This window comes from Exserohilum turcica (assembly GCF_000359705.1).
Source record: "Exserohilum turcica Et28A unplaced genomic scaffold SETTUscaffold_2, whole genome shotgun sequence".
Taxonomy (NCBI): Eukaryota; Fungi; Ascomycota; class Dothideomycetes; order Pleosporales; family Pleosporaceae; genus Exserohilum; species Exserohilum turcicum.
In genome coordinates this window covers 2,349,683-2,365,301 of record NW_007360025.1, presented here as the reverse complement: position 1 = coordinate 2,365,301, position 15,619 = coordinate 2,349,683, and the positions used below count along the sequence as shown (strand labels likewise).

The 15,619-nt window shown below is 44.8% G+C and overlaps 6 protein-coding genes across 6 annotated transcripts in view; 4 read left to right on the top strand and 2 right to left on the bottom strand.

Annotated features, from left to right (window-relative positions):
* SETTUDRAFT_153885 (uncharacterized protein) overlaps positions 1–719 on the top strand; it is a gene marked incomplete at both ends in the record, with an annotated part of 5,806 nt that extends 5,087 nt beyond the window's left edge. Inside the window, one exon of the mRNA XM_008027443.1 lies at positions 216–719. Coding sequence (XP_008025634.1) covers positions 216–719 — 504 coding nt within the window. The remainder of the gene's footprint in view (positions 1–215) is intronic.
* Positions 720–977: 258 nt separating this feature from the next.
* SETTUDRAFT_87357 (uncharacterized protein) lies at positions 978–2,218 on the top strand (the record flags this gene model as incomplete). Its single annotated transcript, XM_008027442.1, has 3 exons — positions 978–1,340; positions 1,422–1,739; positions 1,805–2,218. 3 exons carry the CDS (start codon positions 978–980, stop codon positions 2,216–2,218), a joined length of 1,095 nt encoding a protein of 364 aa, XP_008025633.1.
* Positions 2,219–3,348: 1,130 nt separating this feature from the next.
* SETTUDRAFT_89040 (uncharacterized protein) lies at positions 3,349–5,096 on the bottom strand (the record flags this gene model as incomplete). Its single annotated transcript, XM_008027441.1, has 5 exons — positions 3,349–3,587; positions 3,656–4,469; positions 4,534–4,685; positions 4,743–4,911; positions 4,974–5,096. The coding sequence occupies 5 exons, from the start codon at positions 5,094–5,096 to the stop codon at positions 3,349–3,351; spliced, it is 1,497 nt and encodes a 498-aa protein (XP_008025632.1).
* Positions 5,097–5,745: 649 nt separating this feature from the next.
* On the top strand, positions 5,746–7,002 carry SETTUDRAFT_89099 (uncharacterized protein; the record flags this gene model as incomplete). Its single annotated transcript, XM_008027440.1, has 6 exons — positions 5,746–5,927; positions 5,981–6,080; positions 6,143–6,211; positions 6,262–6,322; positions 6,377–6,897; positions 6,955–7,002. The coding sequence occupies 6 exons, from the start codon at positions 5,746–5,748 to the stop codon at positions 7,000–7,002; spliced, it is 981 nt and encodes a 326-aa protein (XP_008025631.1).
* A 565-nt stretch (positions 7,003–7,567) lies between these two features.
* On the bottom strand, positions 7,568–7,994 carry SETTUDRAFT_19683 (uncharacterized protein; the record flags this gene model as incomplete). The annotated part of the gene is made up of 2 exons (XM_008026748.1): positions 7,568–7,895; positions 7,948–7,994. The coding sequence occupies 2 exons, from the start codon at positions 7,992–7,994 to the stop codon at positions 7,568–7,570; spliced, it is 375 nt and encodes a 124-aa protein (XP_008024939.1).
* A 387-nt stretch (positions 7,995–8,381) lies between these two features.
* Positions 8,382–8,885, top strand: SETTUDRAFT_19682 (uncharacterized protein; the record flags this gene model as incomplete). The annotated part of the gene is made up of 1 exon (XM_008026747.1): positions 8,382–8,885. The coding sequence occupies one exon, from the start codon at positions 8,382–8,384 to the stop codon at positions 8,883–8,885; it is 504 nt and encodes a 167-aa protein (XP_008024938.1).
* Positions 8,886–15,619: the final 6,734 nt, after the last annotated feature.

The window sequence follows — 15,619 nt, the reverse complement described above, 5'->3', positions numbered from 1 at the left end:
GCCCTAAAAGAGCTCGCTGGAAAGACAGCCCTAGCTGTCTAACATCTCTTCCTGTTTACTAAACTGCTCTTCAGCAACTGGAGTCTGCTTTAAGCGCAGCTAGAAGCGACTAAACCGCAGCACAATAGCAGTACTATACAGAGAACACTCTCACTTTAAACAAATTGTACCTAGAACGGCCTCTGGCCAAAGTCTTACATAGTCACTGACTGCAGATAGACTCTAATGGAATAATAATAATAATAATGAGGCCAGTGCAAAGCCTGGGGTGGTCCGTCTCGGCTCAGCTGCCACTGGCGACATGGGCGCAGCTCAAGCATTTCATCCTGACCGACAAGCACCTGGCTGGCCTTAGCATTGTCGCCGATCACATTGCTTGTGTCGCTCCATCCGACTACGGCTCCGACGCATTGCACGACCTGGTAGAGCTGCTCCAATCCGGCCGCCTCTACATCAAGATCTCGGCGCTTCACCGCCGCAGCCCGCACAACATCCACGCCAAGAAGGACATTGTCACCTTGCTCGCTCGAGTCGCTCCCCGCGCCTTGTTGTGGGGCAGCGACTGGCCCCATGTCGATACCTCCCAAACCGACCTCGAGGCGGGTCCGCTGCAAGGCGTGCACGCTGGCGCTGAATTGGCCGCGGTGCAGAGCTGGCTGTCCGCCCAGCAGCTGCAGGATATGCTGGTCAACAATCCGTGCCGCCTGTTTGGCAACTAGGTTGCGTCGGCCATGGTCCACTGTAGTTGTAGAATCGGCTGTTTCCAACCCACTTCATCCACCACCCTCATGGCGTAGACAATGCCTTCGGCCCATGTCCGCCATGACCGGGCCAGTACCCTCTTTCGTAAATGACCACGTGGTATTTATACCTCCCAAATACCCCATGGGGAAGCCCCGCCGTGAATACATCTTGCACACTCCATTCGTGCTTTTCACTCGACTACCTGCAACATGCCTGCTGCACCGCCCACCGACATGAGCAATGTCGACAGAGACATGGACAAGCTCTCGTGCACCAGACATGTAGAGTCTCTCGACAAGCCCAATACTGTCATCGACACTTACAGATCATACACGCCCGAGTTCTCCAAAGAGACGGAGAAGCACCTCGTCCGAAAGATCGACAGCCGGCTACTCCCTCTTGTCGTCACCATCTATCTATTCAACTATCTCGATCGAAACTCCATCACCCAGGCCCGCCTCTATGGGCTCCAAAAGGACACCCATGTCACCGGCCCTCTCTACCAAACCGCCATATCCATCTTCTCGGCCGGATATATCGCTATGCAACTCCCTGCAACCATGCTTATGACCAAGCTACGCCCATCTCTGTATCTTGTACGTGGCGCCCTCCCCCTCCCCCCACATTCTCATCATCTTATGTACATGCCCCGTCACTGCAGCTAAGTTTTTTGCTAGCCTGGTTGTATCATAACATGGGCCATTGTCAGTGGCTGTACTAGCGCAACAAGTTCACCAGGTGGTCTTCTTGCAGTTCGCTTTTTCCTTGGCCTTGTCGAAGCACCCTTTTTCCCAGGTGCCGTATATCTGCTCAGCTGCTGGTATACTAAGCGCGAGCTGGGCGTTAGAATGGCTCTGCTGATATGCGGACTGTTGCTGTCGAATTGTTTTGCCGGTCTCATCTCCGCTGGCATTCTGTCCGGCATGAAGGGTGTTGGCCAATTGGCTGCTTGGAGGTGGCTCTTTATCCTCGAGGGTCTGGCTACCATTGTCGTAGTAAGCAGCATCTTCCCCCCACATTGAAATTTGCCGCCGCATTCTAATCGTCGTCTTGTTTACAGGGCTTGACTGCCATGATCTTTCTCCCAGACTACCCTGCTACCACAAAGTGGCTATCCGAAGAAGAAAAGGTCGTCGCCCAAGGGCGGCTGGCTGCAGATGCCGGCAGTGATGATGCGCTTGGAGAAGAAGACGTCAGAATATGGCGTGGAATCGTCCAGGCATCCAAGGATATACGCGTGTGGCTGTTTGCGTGCCTACAAATGGCAACAACGGCATCCATATCCTATTCTCACTTCTTTCCGACACTCATCAAACAAATTGGTTTCAAAGATAATACGACGGTGCTTCTGCTCACGTCACCGCCATATTTGTTTGCATTCATCTGGGCCCTCAGTTTCGCCGTTGTCGCTGACAAAAAACAAAATCGATCCATGGGCGCCGGAATCTCCGCTGTGGTGGCCATGCTGGGATAAATCCTCATGATAACCGTCCTCCACAACCACTGGGCCCGCTATGCATTCACCTTCCTTGTCTGCGCCGGCACCTTTGGTGTCTACTCTACCACCTATACCTGGTTATCTTCCACTATACCCAGACCACCAATCAAGAGGGCTGCAGCGATCGGTATCGCTAATTCGTATGCTAATATAGCATCACTGTTTGCCAACTGCTTTTGGCTTGATCAATATGAGCCTAATTTTACTGTCTCTTGGGCATGTACGCTAGCATTCCAGGCACTAGCTTTCTCATCCATCCTAGCCCTATGCTTCCTTTTGCGCCGTGGCAACAAAGAATTCGAGAGGTTGGCCCAGACCACTGATTGCAATGATCCAGATGCTGTAGCGCGTTTGGATGATGACGCGCAACGTGCTGTTCTCAATGGGTTCCGTTATATTACATAGGTGGCATGCAGTTGTTAGACACACCTTTGACTCGTCCATGGTAGATATTCATGAAAAATCTTTATAACCGTACCAATCCATTTGTGAGACATCTATTGTCTTCTAGCGAGCTGGTCGAGCTTGAATAGCAGCTATGAGTCACATGGCGCAAAACAAGGGTTTGCTGCAGTGGCGTACCCTTCGGTCACACACTTGCTACGCTATTCACACATGTCCATCCTGTCAACAATCCCAGCTCAAATCAAGGTGCGCCAATGAATAACTTCCTACCGATTTACTTTCCTTCAAGGAACCATCTATTGCAGCCTTATTGTACAGAAAAGACCTATAGATTATTCGCACCATGAGCTATTTCATGAGACCAGTCCTTCCGAGACGGGTTATATCAACAATTGCACATGTCACCATGGGGGAAAAGGGATGTTTCCACCAGGTATTTGGGGAACATAATCATTGATTTCTGCAGCCAAGATACGAGTCACTAGTTTGCATCACGATTCAACAACCTCATCATATGTAAAAATTCAGAAAACGCCTCTCATGGAATCTCACTAGGTCTATATATCTATGCATTGCGTTTGATGTCGCTACTGAAAACCCCACGTGGGGCGTGAGGATATGCGAAACCAAGATTGCCCAGCGGTAGCGCGCTGCCTGGGTGCTTATTCAATCCTGCTAAACATAAAGCGATGAAGAGTGCTCTAGAGTGTATAATGATATAGTTTGCTTCTATCCCCTTGAGCGTCGAGTTCAACCTGAGTGTATTGAGATCTGATCTCATCTCCCGACACTTCGGCTCGGCATTTGTTCTTTCGCCAAAGGAGAATTTCCTGCAGTATTGCGGCCACCATCGCCAACAAAACTATGGAAATTGAAGTAGCATAGCCAGTGGTATAGACAGGTGCCTCTTTAGCTAAAAAGATATTGGTTCCAATCAAACCTAAAACGAATTAGCATACTTCTGTATATCCTGAGAGAAATGTAACTGCGTTCTCAAGGGACACGTACTCCCAAAATTGCCGGCTGCAAGCATCCACGCAAGCCCGATAGAACGCTTCCAAGATGGCGCCAGGTTGTTGCCCTTCCAAGCCGATATACCAGGTAGTAGAGGGTATATGCCAATTTGGGCTAAGATAACTGCAAAATACATGACAGGGACATGAGCAGCAAGATCCTTGGATGAACTATACAAAATAGCCAATCCAGTCAACAGCACACACATTGGACCAACAACGAATGGGAATTTCCAAGCGAAGCGGTCCGCAGTGCGACCAACGAGCCACGAAGAGATGCCACCGGCAACGTAAGGCGGTATGGACATAAGCTGGGCTTTCGATGACGTATATCCAAACTCGGTAAGAATCTTGGGCAATGTGAATTCGAATGCTGAAGATGGTGCTGCATTTGCCCAAGCCATAATAATGCCCAAGTTGACTTTCCAGTCAAACATGGCATGAAACAGCAGCTTCCGAGAGAATTTGTCGCCTTCTTCAGTAGCACTTCGGACGCCAGCGAGACGCAGAAGGATATCAACGAATCTCTTCTCCTCCAAAGTCAACCAGTTTGCTCGTTCGGGGGACTGAATGATGATGAAAGGCATCACCAGGTCTATAGTTACCGTGACGGCGCCTTCGAGAAGGAAGATCCAGCGCCAGGCAGCAACTCCGCCCACGCCATCAAGCTTGGCAATCGCATAGGCGAGGAGGCCACTGAAAGCGCCGGAAAAAGCCGATGCGGTATAGAATAGGGCGAGACGTTGTTGTAGCTCCGTACGTATGTACCAGCTGCTGACGATGAAAACGGCACCAGGGAAAAATCCAGCCTGTATTGTTTTAGCAATCGTAGTGCTGTAGTGGAGAGAAAACAGGGAAAAGGTTTATCAGTACCTCTGCTAATCCTAACATGACTCGGCATGCAAGCGGACCTGAGTAGCTCTGTACTGCGCCCATGCAGGTCATGGTTATCCCCCAACTGATCACGAGAAAGGACAACCAAATGTTTGGTCGCACATGTTTTAACACCATGTTAGAAGGGATTTCTAGTGGCGTTGAGTAAAATACCTAAGATATTTGCTCAAGTTCCTCCGCGAACGTACCGAAAATGATATAAGGTACAAAGAATATTGTTGACGCAACATTGTATTGATTACCTGTTAATTGAAGGTCACGCGGCATACCTTCAATAGACGCATTTCCAATATTTGCGCGATCAATGTGTGACATCAAGTAAAGAATCGCCATAACTGTGATTAGTCGTCGGTCGATCTACCGAGTTTAATTGACTGAAACAAGGTTGAAGACGAGTGACGCAGGTCAATGTTACATACCTTGTGGACCACCTTCTTGCCTCGCTCCCCTTCAAACAATCGCATAATCTCGACTTCTTCAACTGACAAACCGGCATACTCAAGCTGTATTTCGTCTAGCACATTCTCTGCTTTAAGTCCCATGGTTTTTAAAGACATCGCCAAAATTCCAACAGCAAAGTGTCGGGAGAGTCTATCGATGTGTCGAAGAAATATACGAGACGAAGATGCTCCGCACAATTTAGCTCTAGATTGTCAGATCCACTCACCGGCTTTGCGCAGGAGAATGGGCATGGGGAGGAGAACTGTGTGCGGTTAGCGGATTCCTGGAGCGACTGTGGAGAAGAATTAGGGTGGGGTACTTCCTCGGTGTCCTTCCGATGTTACCATCGCTTCGATATGAAGCCAATCGCACGACTACCGATCTCTGCACTGGCGACGTCACGCGTCGCCACAATGCCGATTCGACTCATGATAATCACCCAGCACTTGCCGACCGTTTACGCTTGCTCTACTGTGGAGTCTGAAGCTACATTAATACTGGACAACAGTTGCACAGTTGAAGGATACTGTGGTGTAGTGCTATGCACGTGACTACGTTTCGGGCGTGATAAATACGGTAGCTGCGATAGATAGAAGAAACAACCACCCCCCACTCCGACAGCTTGAAGCCAGCTACTTATCTATATAGCTTCTTGCCTACTAACCGATTGCGGTTCAAAAGCCTGTTCCCTGACTTCTATCGTGCTGCGGTACCCTGCCACTGTCACAACATCTATCAGTATCAAATCAGATGGCAGCAACTCCCTTCGTTGACTTTTCCGGTCTCCCTGTCAACAAAAATGGTCCTCACGGCAATGCTTGGGGCCTATGGGGTGTCGACGACCAACTTGGGACACTCAATTATCTTACTGATGATGTGGTCAAAAATTCGGCAAAGAAAGAAATTCGCACTGGAAAGCGTGTCTCTCTAAAGTAAGTGACGAAAAGGTATCTTGCTGAAAGTATGAGACCTCTTACAATCATAGTTGGTCTATGATGGGACCATCAAATCCTCGATTTGCAAGGATGTTCACGGAGGTAAAGCTGATCAACAAAGCACCACTGAAAATCGCACATGACGAAGAGGTGAGAAGCGTGACCCCGTAAGGGATCGAAGGTTGACGGAAAATCTTACATTTGTGTCAAAGTTGTACTTCAATACACAGATCAGCTCACAATGGGACGGAACCAGACATTATGGCTATCAGGAAGAGAAGGTAAGAGGTTGTTGTTGACTGTAAATATATCTAACAATGCCATTCTGCAGGTTTACTTCATGGGTCATACTGCGGAAGAGTTTGAAAAGTCTGATGTCAATGGATTACAAAGTATACCCCTCCCCCCCTTTGATTACACAAACCTCACGACTAAGATGAGATCAGCCATGGCGAGGAAAGGAATTGCAGGAAGAGGTGTTTTAATAGATTGGTATCGATGGATGGAAGAGGAGGGCCACAAAGATATCGACGCTTTTTCAGCGTATGGTATCACATTTGATTCACTGATGTTGGCTGCGAAAGCTCAAGGGCTTAGCCTATCCGACTTCCGAGAGGGTGACATATTGTTTGTACGCAGCGGATACATACATCAGTATGATTCCATGTCACCCAAGCGAAGGCGGGAGCTTCATGAGGTGTATCAGAAAGAGAAGCCCAAGAATATTGGGTTAGAGCCGTCGAAAGAGCTTCTAGAATTTTTCTGGAACAATAGATTTGCCGCCGTCGCAGGCGACACGAGATTGTTCGAAAAATGGCCCTGCACGGAGGCGCAATGGCATTTACATGAATGGTTGCTGGCCGGTTGGGGAATGCCTATTGGTGAATTGTTTGACTTGGAGCACTTGAGCACTACCTGTCAAGAGTTGGGAAGATATACCTTCTTCATTTCGAGTGAGCCTCTAAACGTAAGTCTTCTGGCCTTTCTGGCTTTTCTAAGCAGGAGTTGAATTTCTTGAACACAGGTCGCAGGCGGGGTTGCCAGTCCTCCCAATGCTCTTGCTTTTTTCTAGTAATGTATAACAAAGGCATATTTAGTCTGTAGGCACCACTAAAGACACAATTAAGGAAGTTTTCTCCTGATACTTTAGTCGCATAACCAATATCGTTCCCCTGTATCAATTTTACGTGAGATTATAACATTATATAGTTTGACAGTCAAATATACTCAAAAAGGCTAAAGAAGACGCAGCTATATTCTAGGGGTAACTATCATATTGACTGTTGGAGTATATCTGTTCCGCTATTGCTATGGAGCAATAGGTATTACCTTTTGCTCCCACATTGACTCTGTGCAGCAGAACTTCCATCTAAGCTGTTCGCCTTATGCTGACTCACTAATTGAGTTGAATCGTTTGTGGCAGCATGTTAGCCGCTCAAGTTTCCTTATTGCACTCATAGTGATAGAACTTTACTCTAAGTTGATAACTTCATGATCAAGGATCCACATAGAGCCCATTATTCGGACGGCCGATGGAATAAACAGATCACCTAAGTGACCACCCTATTTCTAAAACTATCAGCCACAATTTAGCTTGAAACAACTATCTCAAAGGTAAAAATTACTATGTGTTATCATCAGTCTGTCGCCGCATTGATGAAGCTTGCAGACCTGCCTTTTTCCCAAAACCACGGTACCAGAGTGGTGGTCGAGAGGAAGATGGAGCGGAAATTGACATCAAAGACCGAATCGAAATCGGCTGGAGTGACTTGCTCTGTGGGCTTGTTCTTGTACGTGGTGCCAGCGTTATGGACAATGATGTTCAATGTTCCAAACGTTTCGACTGTGTGCTTTCGAAGTCTCTCCCAATCGCCTTGCTGAGTGATATCGATACAAAAAGCACTGCAGCACAGCTCTTTAGCTGCACTTTGTGCTGAGGCCTTGGATAGGTCTGCAATGGCTACCCTTGCGGCCTTGTTAAGAAATTTCTGAGCGATTTCTTTCCCTATAGCCAGACACCCTCTCAGTAACAATTGCAACCTTGCCGGCAAGACTGGGACTCATGGTACCATGTGATATTGATGGCGCATTTGGGGGGATGCGGGTTAAATGGAGTGAAATATAGGGTAAAGTTGTTCCTGAACAATGGTTGTGGGTAAGTTCGCCGACAACACCAGCTTGTACCACGACAAATTCCAAACCTATCCATGTAGCACCAAAGCAGCGGCATCACTAAAGCTATTGGAACTGGTGATGGTGGGTCAATGGCCCTGGGCAATGAAAGAAGCTTCCAAGTTTGCTTTTCCCTGGCTTAGACTGCCGAGTGGTACATGAGCCTCGTAGCGCGCCTCCAGTGTCACCGGACAGAACCACGACATGTACGCGGCAGCTACACAACTTCTGGTGCAAATTTTATTTTTGCCACAAAACAAGAAATTGACAGCTCCAACCATGACCACGAATCAAAAAGTAGAAGAAGCGAGAGTACTCCACACTGTTCCGTCCGATCTGCTCCCAAACTACCGCCGTGTATGGAATCAGGCGGAAGCTGGTAGTTACACAGAGGGATTAGGGCGTCTTGTCATTGTCACCTCTGAAATGGTCGCTGCGGCGGCGATACAATGCATTAGATCAGGGCAGCGCACAACCTTGGCTTGGGACATGAGTCAGCTCAACATTGCAAATTTCGACCGCCAGCCAGCGCAGCACCACATTGTCGGCCTTTTGGGCAGGCTCGGCTTCGACGATGTGTATGTCTTCAATCCACAACTACGTCACAGTGAGATGGATCGCGTCAGTGAGCGAATGGCATACGCGACTACCAAGACTCACAACATGCCGGGGTCGAAGGCTCTATGGAAATGCTGCGCTGTATCTGGGACACGGGGTTTCGCAGTCGTTGGCGGTGACAGCCTGGCTTGCGAGGTATATCCGGCAAAGAAGGAGTATGTTTGAGAGAAGCTGTCGGAAAAGATGCTGGGGTTGTTTATGCACGAAGTGCTTCTGGCAGGATAGGGTATCCCCAACGGAGAGCTTTTTGATTTGGAGAAACTCAGCGAGATATGTAAGGAGCAAGGGCGATGGGACTTGTTTGTGTTGACTGCGCCCTTGAACATGCCAGGTGGTGTGAGTAGTCCCGCAAAGTCGATGGCTTTTTTCTAGACGCGCGTTGCAATCGAATGCGGTTGTGCCCCCGTTCCTTGGAAATGCGGAGATGCGGGGAAGATGCGGGGAATCCGCGCTAATCCCGATAAGTACTAGTACTTACTTACCTAAACCCCATGTCTTTTATGTCTCCAGAAGAAAACTGTTCACACTGCCCGCGGACCATTTCCAGTCCCAGTCATCTGGAGCGCCATGTCAATTCACATCTGCCTCGAAATCAGCGCGACACCTGCGCTTTGAAGATTATGTTTCTATCGTCTAGCCTAGAACACGGTCTTTTCCGCTTCTATGCTGGGAGCGCGTTGTGGGTTTAATTTCTTGACCCCTTACGTAGCTGCGTGCGATGCCAGATCTCTCATAACTGTCCATACTGCAGTTACTGAGTCAGCACCTCCATGATTTTGCGATAGCTCAGACAGAGGTTTGGAAGCTCAATCCTCTCTCTTGTTTAAGTTCCCAGGTGAAATTGTACAAGTAATGACACGAGATTCATGAAATAACAGTGTATTCATCAATACTAACAGATCATCATTGATCGTGAGGTATAGCACCAGAGTTCATGGACATGTTCTTATTCATTGATTCCTTCCACTGTCAACGTGCCCGATTTACTTCTCAAAGATTTGTTGCCCGCAACGTCTTTGCCGCTCTCCTTCATGGCCCCAAAAGGTGCCTCGGCGTCCGAGCTGTTTCCAGAATTCTACAGAAAGAAGGGTCAGCCCAGAACCTGCTTGGCCACGTCTACGAATAGACACAACTTCCCAATCCAATTATGCCAGCTTCAAGTTTCTTAAACATAAGCCACAAGCGATGATTGTTTCAAGTGAAGACGTATGCCGCCAGTCACATGCTAGTATTGTTCGCCCTTGAGTAACCTCTGCTTCTGTCTCAAACCTTAATATGCACAAGATCCGTGCAAATGCCTCTTCTTAGCTCAGAGCCATTTCGTGTTCAACATCTGACAAAATCAAGGGTTGCATAAAATATCCACCACACTGTGCCATTTCGCCCCGCCTTGAAGCGCCGTTCTTATTGCCAAATGCAATCTTGGCTCTGAGTGAAAGGGAAGGCTTGATGAAGATAGTACAGCCGGCTGCCAAAGCCGCACTCGCCTTCCAAAGCGCCAAAGCGATGGGAAAGTGCTACGGGACTAGTGCAGTCGCAACACTAATGATCTGCTCAATGACAAGGGATCGCCGCCCTGGTAGGGCTAAGCGCGACATTGTGCCTTGTATGCGCTTGGCCTCTCCAGCAAACTACCAAGTCAAGCTCGCCCCATGTGTGATCTCTTCTTGGATTTCTGCGAGCGGTTTGCCAAGCTCGTAGACCAGGATCTTAGCACTGTCTACTCGGGCGCCGAGAATGAGCTGATGCCAGGCAAAGAGATGTTCAGCCCTGCGACATGAAATCCAATGCTAGTATAGTACTAAGCTTTAAAGCTTGATACTACTTGAGCTATACATTTATAAATATTATTACATATAAAAATCAATATATATACTTAATTAAGTAGTAGCATATATTTAAAAACTCTAATAAAACTTTAGGGTCTAACGTGGTTCATGAGCGAGTCGGTCACCCAAGCGAGTCGGTCACTCCCCACCAGCGCGTCGACGTTGATACTACAACGCGTTATGTCTCAACAACACAACTATTAATTAACTTGTCCTAAATTAGATCTTTAACTTGCTCTTTGTAATATCTAATTACAATATGTTTAAAGCTAAAGACGCGCTGCCTCTATCTATAACGTGCCTTAAAGTACAATATCTAATCAACAGGCTGGAAAGCGCCCCTAACGCGACTATAAACTAAATTTAAAGCGCCTAAATAAGTTAGAAGAGGAGGCTATTATTAGACGTATTTTTGAAGAGTCTGCGCGTGGATTTGCCCCTACAAAGGCTAAGGTTCGAGCAATGGCTAATAAACTGTTAGAGGAGCGTGGTGGCAACCCTATTAGCAAGAATTAGGTTGACAACTTTGTTAGGCGGACTGCTGAGCTCCGTACGCGCTAGAGCCGTCCCTATAATCACCAGCGAGCCGCCTGCGAGGACCCAGTGGCTATCCAGCGCTAGTTTGACTTAGTCCAGGCGACAAGGCAGAAGTGGGGTATTGTGGACGACGATATCTACAACTTTAACGAAACTAGCTTTATAATAGGCAAGATTTTATTAAAGTTATTAATCACAGCATTAAAAGAATATAGGAAAAAGAAGCAGATACAGCTAGGCAACCGTAAGTGGGTTACTGTGATCTAAGGCGTAGGCGCGTCGGGTCGCCAGATACCACTGTTTGTTGTCTTTGCGGGCAAGGTGCTTATCAACGTCTAGTTTAAGAATTTGCTTGCTAACTGGGTTCTTAAAGTTAGTCCTAATAGCTAGATGAATAATTAGCTTAGTCTTGCCTAGTTAGAGCACTTTAATACCTATACAAAGAGCTCTACTGTGGGTGGGTATCGACTACTTATTATCAACGGCCATGAGAGCTACTGCTCCATCGAATTTCAAGATCTTTGCAAGGAGAAGAATATTATTCTTCTCTGCATGCCTCCACATTCGTCTCACCTGTTGCAGCCCCTTAACGTCGCCTGCTTCTCGCCATTGAAGCGTAAGTATGGCGACGCTGTTTCAGGCTTGGCACGCAACCGCACCCACTATATTAGCAAGGAAACCTTCCTACTAGCCTTTAAGGCTGCTTTTGAGCAGTCTATTACAAAGGAGAATATCCAAGCTAGCTTTAGAGGCGCTGGTCTAGTCCTATATAACCCACAGGCTGTGCTATCTAAGCTTGATGTAGTGGTGCAGACGCTAGTACAATCACCACGACGGACAGCCGCCTGGCAGGCGCAGACACCACGCAACGCGCGCGAGGTTGAGGCTTAAAGTACTCTTATTTAACAGAGTGTAAGAAACCGCCCTAGGTCTTCTGCAAATTCTCTTGATAAGAAGGTTGTATAGCTAAGTAAAGGGGCTTAGCAAATAGCACATGAGATGACGCTTATGAGAGAGGAAGTAGCTGCTCTTTGAGAGGCTCTAGACACAGCAAATAAGCGTAAGAGCCGCAAGCGGCGATACGTACGGACAGAAGAGACTCTTACTGTAGGCGAAGTACAAGAAGTATTAGCTGAACAGGCGGGTAGCAGTCGTGGTGATGGTGAGAGTGCGTCGAAGAGGGTGCGAGGAGAGCGGCGGTGCGGGCGTTGCAAGCAGACTAGACACAACGCTCGTACCTGCGTAGTTAAAATAGATAGTGTAAGTAATAGTAGCGATTCTAATAATTAATTTAGTATATTGCAATAGTTTATTAACTGTAATAAAAGACTGTAATAACGTGTTAACGTCAACGCGCTAGTGGGGAGTGACCGACTCGCTTGGGTGACCGACTCGCTTATGAACCACGTTATTTCTTTATATAAATTCTATATTATATTTTATAAAATTGAATAATAGAGCTATAATATTTGAAAAGAAGTTTATAAAGTTTCTATAAAAGTTTATAAAGCCTAAGTGTTTCTGAACTCTTTTAGTATTGATAAAAAGTTTATATTTTGAAATTACTTATATGCTTTCTTAGTTCAGCTAGATACAAGATCTTATTTTGATAATATATCTTAAGTAGTATGTTATCTTTATAGTAAAAGTATATTCTTTTAAGTTAAGAAATAAGCCTACTTTTTTAAAAGTTTTAAGCATTTTTAACCTTTTTAAAGCAGTCTTTTTTAAATTTAATTCAATAAATAAAGATTCTATGTAAGTATACTATTATAAAGTCTCTGAGTATCTTTTATAGTATATAGTTTAAATAGCGCTTAAAGGTAGATAGCGCCTGAAATAGTATAAAGAACTATACTAGCTACTTAAAGAGTCTAAACTTTATTTAAAAAGCTATAAAGTATTTTTCTTCCACTATTCAAATCTTATAAAAGTATAACTTAATATTAACTTTAGTAAACTATTAGGCCTTAGCTAAGCTACGTCGTATTTTTTTAATTAGTAAACGTAGATAATAATTTACTTTTATAATTTTATTTAGACTTTAGTAGTCTATATAGAACTTTTCTTAATCATCTCTTTTTTTAGTAGGGAAATCAAGGCTTTTACTAAGAATAAACTTATTTTAATTCATCTTTTATTCATTAAGTTTAAACACTATTACTATACTTCTAAAAGGTTTTCTCTTAGTATACTATATGTAAGAGGCTACGCCTAAAGTGTGTGTGATCAGGTATATCTATACGACTACCTAGACTTCAAGAAGCTTGAAGTCTTGTTACTGCCTTTTTGGCTATGGATGGCGTAAGTAGTTGTACGCTTGTCCCGTTAGGCCCGCCCATCACACTATAAAGTATACCCTATAGTAGCAATAGAATATAGCTATCTTTATTTTTTTAATTCAATATTGTAGTCTACTATACCTTTATATAAAGAAACCTTCAACGCTTTTTCTGTATAAAATAGATTTTAAAAAATATTCAGTTGTAAGAGAAGTATTAATTTATATTTTTTATCAAGTATCCTTCTATAGATTTTATCTACTAGTACTTTATTGATGACTAAAAAGCTTATTATAATTCTCTATCTTCTTGTATTCATCAAGTTATACTTAAGTTAGTTTTACCTCTTATTAAATAGCTCTTATAACCTTACTTTTCTTACTTAGTCTACTTTTTTTATCATCTATAAGACTTTTGGATTTTTTAAATTTTTACATATTATTTAGCCTTTCTTTAAGTCTGAAATAACCTTTCTTCTTTTCATTTGTAGCCTTTCTAGAATGATATTATATTATAATCTTTAAATTATATATAATTAAGTATAGAATTACTACTTATCTAAGATAATCATAAATATAACTATTTTGAAAATAGTATTTCTTACTATACTACTCATAGCTTATATCAAGAAGTAGAGTAGAATTTTGATTATATAGAGTTATATGCGCCTTACTAAAGCCCTAGTTCCAGTATAAAAATAGTTATACTTTAAATTAGCTAGTATATATAGCAATATACTGTTACGACCAGCCTTGGAATGTGGAGGACATTTCGCCGTTAGATTTGTTTTACGGGTAATCTGAGAGACGGCGGGAATGTAGCAAGAAAAGGAATCACGTGACGAGTCCTATAGATCCTACTTAGCCTTGGCATGCTTCATGCACTAGGACTCACTAGGACCACGTGACTAGTCCTACCGATCCCCGTAGTCCTACAACCCCTCGTTACTACTAGGACTACTAGGACACTAGGACTACACAAGTATATAGCATTAGGCATTGAGCCCTTATAGCTTAATGTGTTTAACTTAAGTTTTAAGTACAAGTACAATACAGAAAGTTATTCTACTTGCCTAAAGTAACCGTCCTCTTGCACACTGCCGCTATATCTGCGAAAACCAACCAACAAGAAGATCAATACTAGAAGTCTTATATTACTTCCACTTGATCTATACTCTTAACACTTTAAACACCCTCACAATAAGCGATATTGCAATAGACACCCCAACCGCTTCCTAGACTAGAGGAACTATAGTTAACGCCTACAAGCCTAACCTTTACTATGGCGACCGCAACAAGCTCAAAGCTTAGCTCCTCTAGGTTAACTATTACTTCTACCTAGCTAGAGACAAAATTAAGAACAACAATAAGGTTGTTTTAGCTACTACGTACCTTTGAGGTGACGCAGAAAAATAGGCTAACTTGATTATTAAACGTTACATGGATAACTCCATCACTAACGCTGACAACACCACCCTAGTCGAAGATTAGGACGCTTTTAAGACTAGGATGCGACAAAACTTCTTACCCTTTAAGGAATCCCTAATCGCTAAATAAAAGATTTAGACCCTACGCTAAACTAGGTCTGCAGCTGACTACACGACCTAGTTTCAACAATACGCCACGAACATTGAATAGGACGACAACGCTCTTATGCGCATGTATCGCCAGGGCCTTAAGCTAATAGTGCGTAGAGAACTTATAAGAAGTAGAGCTAACGTTACTAACCTTAACGAACTTATAGTAGAGGCTATCTAACTTAATGTTACAAGTAACAACGGGAAGGATCTCCTCCCTGGTGATGACAGTATGTTGGTTGAGGAACCACTTGGGATCCTAACCGGAAACGAAGGGCATCGCGGGGCTCGGTCACGTGATGTGCCATCCCGCCAAGGCTGGCCATCTGGGATGGCAGCACACGATGGGATGGCGGTGCCATCCCAACCATCCCGCCAAGATGGGATGGACAGGATGGCAAGACTGGAAGCAATGAGGATATAAGGATGGATGGATTTCATTATTTACTCTCGTTGTGGTCAACTCAAATTGTACTGTCTTACTAGTATCTTTACTTAACAAGATTGTTACTTGTTAATCTATAGCAATATAGATTGGATTTGTTAATTAACCTTTGGTTAACTCCTATAACTCTTTTCTACCAAGAACATACGGCAAAATCCCACGGAGCTGATCCCGTAAAGGCTCGCTCGCCCTAACCCGGAACGAGATTAGAGAAGTATCAGCAATCCACC